This window comes from Sphaerulina musiva (assembly GCF_000320565.1).
Source record: "Sphaerulina musiva SO2202 unplaced genomic scaffold SEPMUscaffold_11, whole genome shotgun sequence".
NCBI classification, from domain to species: Eukaryota; Fungi; Ascomycota; class Dothideomycetes; order Mycosphaerellales; family Mycosphaerellaceae; genus Sphaerulina; species Sphaerulina musiva.
Window position 1 is genome coordinate 1,084,021 of NW_016017393.1, and position 7,470 is coordinate 1,091,490.

Here is a 7,470-nt window from a genome sequence, read left to right on the forward strand (position 1 = left end):
GTTTTTTCGGTTCCTGCAAGTAAAGACTAAAACTAACGGAAAACGCTTACGGAGAAGTTTATTTTGAGAAACAAGAAAAACGTCAGCTCGCTCTTTCGGCTTCTATGAAGATGCCCGAATATTAACTGACTTTTTATTTTTATTTTTTCTCCTCTTCTCTCCTGTGGGGTTGTTTCTACGGATTTGGTTGGTTTGTATTGTATCTTATTGTATTGTTGTGTATATCGAGAATCTAGGTATTGACGAGAAAGAGTTTAGGTGGGAAACTCGGAGCCGGAAGTGAAGAGAAAAAAAAGGGAAAGGAATTGATTGCCCCGGGCGATTATTATCGATTGTTCAATGTCCGATGACTGGCTTGTTTTCGTTCTCGCTACTCGCTACTTTGCAAGACGACGAGGAGAAGAGAAGTAGAGACATTCATCGGGTTCCACGATTCAACGTCCGAATATGCGAGCGAACGACTACATCGGTAGACCGAAGATACCGAGAGTACCCAACAAGATCACAATAAGGAACAAACTCTCAAACTTGATCAGAACCTTCCGACATATATCATGTCTCATCCCCCTTTCTCTGACTTTTTTTTGAAAAAGAATGTCAATCAGCCCAACTTGCAACAACTTTATCGTGACGGATCAATCTAATAATAGTGATTCTTGTACTACTACTACAACTACGACTACGACTACATCAGAAGAAGAAGCAGTGAAACCCCATCTTCACCCTCATCGCCTCTCCCTCGACCCTCTCGGAGCAACAGCAAAACAGAACGCTCTTTCACTCTCTCACTACCTCCTCTCTTGTCCTTCTCCTCTTCCTCTTCCAACAACAACAACAACAACAACAAAACCAACTCCAACCATGTCCACCCCCACCACCGAAACCACCACCCCCTCCCCACCCCTCAAATCCTGGGGCCAAGACACCTCCCGCCTCGACGGCAAAGTCGCCCTCGTAACCGGCTCCGGCCGCGGAATCGGCTCAGCAATCGCCATCGAGCTCGCCCGTCGCGGCGCAAAAGTAATAATCAACTACGCCCACTCCTCCACCGCAGCCCAATCCATCGTCGACACCATCCTCTCCCACGGAGGAGAAGCCCTCGCCATCCAAGCCGACATAGGAAACGTCTCCGAAACCATCCGTCTGATGGATTCCGCCGTAGAACATTTCGGCCAATTAGACATCGTCTGTTCGAATTCCGGCGTCGTGTCTTTTGGTCATTTGAAGGATGTCACAGAAGAAGAATACGACCGCGTCATGCGCATCAACACCCGCGGACAATTTTTCGTCGCCCGAGAAGCCTACAAACACCTTTCCGTCGGTGGGAGAATAATTCTCATGGGTTCCATCACGGGTCAGGCGAAAGGTGTACCCAAACATGCGGTGTATTCGGGCTCCAAGGGCGCGATTGAGACGTTTGTGAGATGTATGGCGATTGATTGTGGAGATAAGAAAATTACGGTGAATTGTGTGGCGCCGGGGGGGATTAAGACGGATATGTATCATGCGGTTTGTAAGGAGTATATTCCTGGGGGGGAGAAGTTGTCGGATGATGAGGTTGATGAGGTTAGTTTTTTTCTTTTTTTTTCTCTTTTCTCTCTTTTTCTTGTATGTGGGAATAACATGCTAACGTCTTTCTTTCAAATAGTACGCAAAAACTTGGTCACCAGTCGCTCGAGTGGGTCAACCCATCGACATCGCCCGCGTCGTCGGTTTCCTGGCTTCTCAAGATGGCGAATGGGTCAATGGCAAAGTCATCGGAATCGACGGTGCTGCATGCATGTAAGCATAGCGTAGCGCAGCGCAGCGCAACGGGGGAAAAATGGGCACTGGCTTCGAAGAGCTTTTTTCCAATTCGCGTGAGCAATTGGTTGCTGAGACAAAGTGAGCGTTGGCGCATGGAGGAGATCGAGCAGGGCGAAGAGAAGACAGATGGATGATGATGATGGATACCAAGCCTATCATAGAGAGAGAGGGGGAGTTTGCGTTGTCGAGTTTATTTAGAGCGGGATATTGAATCGAATGTAATTTAATTCAATCAAGCTCTGCTGCTGCTGCTGCTGTTCACAATACAACTTGCCCCCTAGTTGAGAGACTGACTACAGTGAATTTTCGTGTCACTTGGGCGTAGAGACACTTTCCCTCCTCAACGTCACCATTGCGACTCGGTAGCCCCCGCAGCTTTCTTTCAGAAGAGATGCTGGCTCTCGTGGTTGCATCGTCGATACGAGGTCGTGTACCAAATGCTGCAATGATGATGTATGTCTGTCGGTGTGCCATGTGGATCTCGCCCGAGCTTTCACGTCCCGAATGGATCGACCATGTTGTTCGTCAGAGAGTCGAGTCTTGATGGTGTGGACTCGTATTCCACGTTACATGGCCGAGTACGCAAACGGGGGATTGCATAATCAGAAAAAGGAGGTACTGTATAGGTCGCAAGGAGAGAGAGAAAGAGAGGGTGAGTTCTGCACGCTAGCATCGTGCTAGTGTTGGGAGCACTGTGTCACAAAGATCTCGGTGCCGTAGAATGTGAGAGGTACTGTATGCATTATCCATGAGATCGTCCTGGCCCGTGGCGCGCCGGCGCTGTGGAGAATAAAACGGTGCAACCATCGTTTTCTATCTACTGTACTCCCTGTGCACTGTGCATTGTGCATTGTGCATGTGCATGTGCATGTGCATATGAGGATGCCCATGTGTTTTCTTGGCATATAGGCAATGTTGTACAGCATAATCGTCCATGTAGGTCTTTTCTTTTCGTTAGTTTCATGTCGGAGCCATTTTGAATGATGAGTGGCGTACCTCCGAGCCCTCAACATACTCACTCTGCTGCTGAAGTGATGACGCTTGCATTCGGTGCCCGTGCACCATGAGAGTACCATTTGCGTTTCTTGTGATCAAGTCGAGGCGCAATGGATGGAACAGGAGAGGTCACATGCCTCAAATTACCCCCGACATCAGTTCCTGCGCTGCTTGGGAGCTAGAAGCCTTGATTTTGCGTCTCTTCGTTGCAGGTTCCATTCCCTGAGCCATTGCTGTAGGCTCCCAATTCCAATCCCGTTCAAACGACAGCACGCTGTCTGGGGATTTACGTCGCATAGGCTGGTATATCACCTCGGCATCCACCTCGATCACGGGCCGGTTATCGTCTCCCTCAGTTCTGCATTTGCTCGTATAACCGTTCACGAGTGCCTCCCACGACAAGGATCGCTTGTTGTCAAATCGCGCTAAAATACCACTGCAACGGACGTCAGTCAGGATCGAGTACGTGCCACTACACCTGGCGCGTAAGGTGATATACCTCGTATCATCTCACGGCAACACAACAGCTGAGAGACGTACGGGCTATTCAGATTCCAGGCGAAGCGTTGGCGGGCGGAGATCAACTTCTCACTGCGCGACTCGTTAAGCTGCGCGTTGATGCGGCAATTCCGAACGGTGAACATGCGGAGTTTGGGGAAGGCGCTGAGGTACCATAGGGCTTGGGTCGTGATTTCGGGCTGATCTTCGATGAAGATCATCTCGAGCTGTGACATCGCACCCCGATGAGTCGCGTCTGCCGCCCAAGATCTCAGCAATCTGTTGGTGAATGGGCTTCGATAGATTCCCGACTGGCAAGCCCGTATGTGAATGGTGCGAATATTGGGAATCTGGGAGATCGATAGAGCAGAGTTCATATCCATGTCCACACTGCCCAATGTCAGGTTCGTCAGCCACGACATTTCCGGGCTACTGGCAATATCCATCAGGCACTCTGGCTTCATGCAGAGAATCATCTCTCTCCTCGAACACTTCTTGTCGAATATTCCGGTGCGGGCAAAGACTTGCCAAGCATGCAAAGAGTCGCATGCACTGTCCGTGATCCACGTCCAGAGTTGTTCTATCATCGATCGTGGGAGATATTGCAGCGCAGTGTGATCGAGCTTGCGCAGGTTCCGGAACAGAGTGTTTTTGGCCATGTCTACGAGGGAACGAGGCCCGTCAGAAGCAGGTCTGATGGGCGCGACAAAGCCCTTGTTGTGCTTGTTTCCATGTCTGCATCGTGGTAATGGTATGGTTCTTTCGTCAAACACCAGTCCGCTGTCTCTGTCGAAGGGCATGCCGGGCCAGATATACAGATGTTGATGGCTGATGAACTGCAGAATTGATGACCAGTTCAATCAACATTGACGTCTGATGGAAGTATTGATGACCACCTCCAGTGATTCGATGGCTGATTCCAATGTTTTGGCATCACTTTGCTCTCGTCGTGTCTCTGTTGGTGGTGTCATGTCACTACCTTCCAGGTAGGTAGGCAATGTCGTAGTTGTGGTCAAGTTCCAGGTCGCGTGCGCGTAAATACCTTATTTCTACGCGAGAAAGTCGCGTTGCCAAGTTTCTCTTGGCGTCAACAACACTCCGTCATCGCATCTTTTTTTGTGCTCCCACTCACTGCCGAAGCATCAACCTCTTATTGTATTGCTGACCATCATGGCCGACTACGACAGCGACTCCTCTGCCGGCGGCGATGACATCGAGACCAATGTCTTGCTGGGCTATGCCTCCAAGGAACCCACCATCGACGACTTTTCCCAGCTCGGAGGACATCCGGTACGGCTAGTAGAATGATGGCGCAGAAGAGAGACCAGGCTCTAATGCTCAGAGATGGACTTAGATATGGCTCGACCTGAAGACTGCTCCCGATGGCGCTCTGGCCAAGTGCAAAGTCTGCAATGGACTCATGAACTTGCTACTCCAGCTCAACGGCGACCTTCCCGATCGCTTTCCTGGCCACGAGCGGAGGTTGTACGTATGGGCATGCAGACGGAAAGCCTGCAGGCGCAAGGCAGGTAGCGTCAGAGGTTTCAGAGCAACGAGGCACACCGCTGTGAAGGCATCGCCAGCGGCCAGGAAAGAAGAGACGCCAGCACCACCAGCGCAACCAGCCGCCAATCTTGGCGAGACGCTGTTCGGAGTCAAGTCGACCACATCTGCGAACGTGAACCCATTCGCCACTGCTGGGAGTAGCAGCACCACTCCTACTAACCCATTCGCTGCAGCCTCGACCCTGGCCGCAAAGCCTCCCCAGGCCCCAACGGAGCCCACAGCAGAGAGCTTGCCACAGACTTTCGCTGAAAAGGCTCGCCTTGCCTCTCCACCATCTCCAGAAGTCGCACCATCTGCCATTCCTACCGAGTCCTGGCCCGAGAAGGCAGCATTTCCCGAACCATATCCAGCCTACTACATCGACGCGGACAAAGAGTACATTGATGCTACTCCAGAAGAGATACCCCAGAACGTGCGAGTGGACAATGGTGAAGGAAGTAGCAATTCTGCAGGAGAAAAAGACATGAAAGATGCTTTCGAATCCAGCATGGACAAGACTTTCCAAAAGTTCGCAGATCGACTTTCACAAAACCCCGAACAGGTCCTGCGATACGAATACGACGGCCAGCCCTTGCTGTATAGCAGGAAAGACCCCATCGGCAAACTCCTAGAACCGCCGCAAGGCAAAGACGTCAAAGTCAAAACGAGTGGGGGAGGGAATAGCAGCAGCAGCAAGATGCCGAGATGTACCAATTGTGGTGCGGAGAGAGTGTTTGAGCTGCAATTGACACCGCATGGAATTACCGAATTGGAAGCGGATGAAATGAGCCTCGATGGAATGGACTGGGGCACCATCTTACTCGGCGTATGTGGCAAAGACTGTCAGGAAGGCGGCAAGAAGGAGGGAGAAGTGGGATATGTAGAGGAGTGGGTGGGAGTGCAGTGGGAAGAGTTGGACACGAAGAAGTAGTGAAATTGAAGGTTAGATGGAAAACAATCAAACAATTATCACGTCTCGTGTTATCTTTCCATCTGCCTTCTTTTCCTAGAGGGAGAGAGAATGAATAGGTGGAGAGGAAGATCCAAGGAAGTGCTTAGGGTTGGCTGGACTAGGATTAGACTAGGGTTACCCAAAACTGGTGGGATAGCGACGACAACAGCTACGACGACGATGATGTCTGTCTATAGAAGAGGTAGGTCTGTTTATCTCTACCGTTTACTATTCGAGGGTTCTCTTGGGTATATCAGATTTGGGATATATATATGTATCAGAATTGTTTTTCTTTTTGGGATAATTGATTGTACCTGGTAGAGATTGAATGGTAGGATTTTAGGGAAACTCGAGAGCAAGGTGGGCTTTTGACTGGTATACCCACCCGGCTGTATGAACTGGAAGGAGATTTTTCAGACTGGGGATAAGAGGAAGCGTCATCAGAAGATATTCATAACGAACCTGTAGACTACCTTATTCTATCAGTCCCAGCGAGCGACATCCCCGAAGACACTGCCTCCCTCCCTACCTACCTACCTACCTCATCTCCTCTTATGCCCACCCCCACCAGCGCCCCCAGCACCACCCCCCTCACCCCCTCTCTCAGCCAAACTCACCACCTCACTAATCCCCGCCGCCTCCTGCTCATCCTCCAAAATCTGAATTTCCTCACGAACATCCCACCATTTCTGTTCAGCGCGCACAAAAGCTTTTTGTCGAATTTCCTTGACGGAGCGATTTTCGACATTGCGCATGTACTTCATTGCTTCGAGTTCGATTTCTTGCCACTCGTGAGAGGTGCGCGAGAAGAATTCTCGGAGGGTCTCGAAGGGTCGGGGCATAGGTAGGAGGGGATTATCACTACTACTGTTGTTTGAGGAGGTGTGAGAAGTGTCTTTTTCTTCGAGGTCGTCGGGATCGGGTTGCGTGGGAGATTCTTCTTCTTCGGGGCCGGCGGCGATGGATGTGGATGGGGTGCTGGGGTCGGCGTCTGAACCGGATTCATCGTCGGAGCCTTCTTCTTCTTCGTCGTCGTCCTCGTCGTCGCTTTCTTCATCTTCGCTTCCTTGCCAGTCGTCGAGCTCGCGCTTAAAGACTTCTTTTACACCGTCGAGTTTGCCGAGGTCGATGGCCCACATTTCGTCAAAAGTGAATTCTCTGTCGCCTTTTTCGTACGTTCCGCCGAAGATGTATAGGGTGTCCTCTTGGACTGCAAGTTGTGCGTTGAAGCGAGGGTGAGGCATTTCCCACATAGTGGGCTTCTCAATCTTCGTCGTCTCTTCATCGTCACTATCGCCGTGATCAGGATCGCCTGTTACCTCATTGTCGCCATCAAATTTCCCTTTGCCCTCGATTAGAGCCAGATTGCGCAGCAGCTCTTCCTCGTCGGCCTTGCCTCTTCCGCGCCTGGCACGATCAGCGTTTGCGACTGCCTTCTTGCCTGGCGCGCGTGGCCGCCTGAGACCGAGCTGGAAGAATCTGTTACGATCGATGTTGTATGCATGAAGCAGGTTGAAGAATTCGCTGTCCATGCCTTCTTCACTCTCCTCGACATCATGCACTCCACCAAACACGACACCTCTGCCTTTGTGATGCGCCATCGTCGCACCCGCTCGGGGAGGATTCGGTAGATTGACAGGGCGCTTGCGCCTTTCCCATCTCACAGTAGGTGG

The 7,470-nt window shown here is 51.0% G+C and overlaps 4 protein-coding genes across 4 annotated transcripts in view; 2 read left to right on the forward strand and 2 right to left on the reverse strand.

Moving 5' to 3' along the window:
• Positions 1-861: 861 nt before the first annotated feature.
• Positions 862-1,786, forward strand: SEPMUDRAFT_53262 (ESC reductase; the record flags this gene model as incomplete). The annotated part of the gene is made up of 2 exons (XM_016909260.1): positions 862-1,566; positions 1,649-1,786. 2 exons carry the CDS (start codon positions 862-864, stop codon positions 1,784-1,786), a joined length of 843 nt encoding a protein of 280 aa, XP_016757144.1.
• Positions 1,787-2,533: 747 nt separating this feature from the next.
• On the reverse strand, positions 2,534-4,286 carry SEPMUDRAFT_128564 (uncharacterized protein). The gene is made up of 2 exons (XM_016902220.1): positions 2,803-4,286; positions 2,534-2,748 (listed from the first exon to the last, which is right to left on the reverse strand). Exon 1 carries the CDS (start codon positions 4,098-4,100, stop codon positions 3,255-3,257), a length of 846 nt encoding a protein of 281 aa, XP_016757145.1. The 5' UTR covers positions 4,101-4,286; the 3' UTR covers positions 2,534-2,748; positions 2,803-3,254.
• A 193-nt stretch (positions 4,287-4,479) lies between these two features.
• SEPMUDRAFT_9017 (uncharacterized protein) lies at positions 4,480-5,776 on the forward strand (the record flags this gene model as incomplete). The annotated part of the gene is made up of 2 exons (XM_016910523.2): positions 4,480-4,590; positions 4,655-5,776. Coding segments are annotated over 2 exons (1,233 nt in total), but the record flags the coding sequence as incomplete, so codon positions are not given.
• A 563-nt stretch (positions 5,777-6,339) lies between these two features.
• Positions 6,340-7,470, reverse strand: part of SEPMUDRAFT_144801 (galactose oxidase) — a gene marked incomplete at both ends in the record, with an annotated part of 2,591 nt that continues 1,460 nt past the window's right edge. Inside the window, one exon of the mRNA XM_016903082.1 lies at positions 6,340-7,409. Coding sequence (XP_016757147.1) covers positions 6,340-7,409 — 1,070 coding nt within the window. The remainder of the gene's footprint in view (positions 7,410-7,470) is intronic.

Bases quoted from the DNA above. Each gene is read 5' to 3' on its own strand.
- SEPMUDRAFT_128564 (XM_016902220.1), bottom strand. From the start codon at position 4,100: ATGCCCTTCGACAGAGACAGCGGACTGGTGTTTGACGAAAGAACCATA.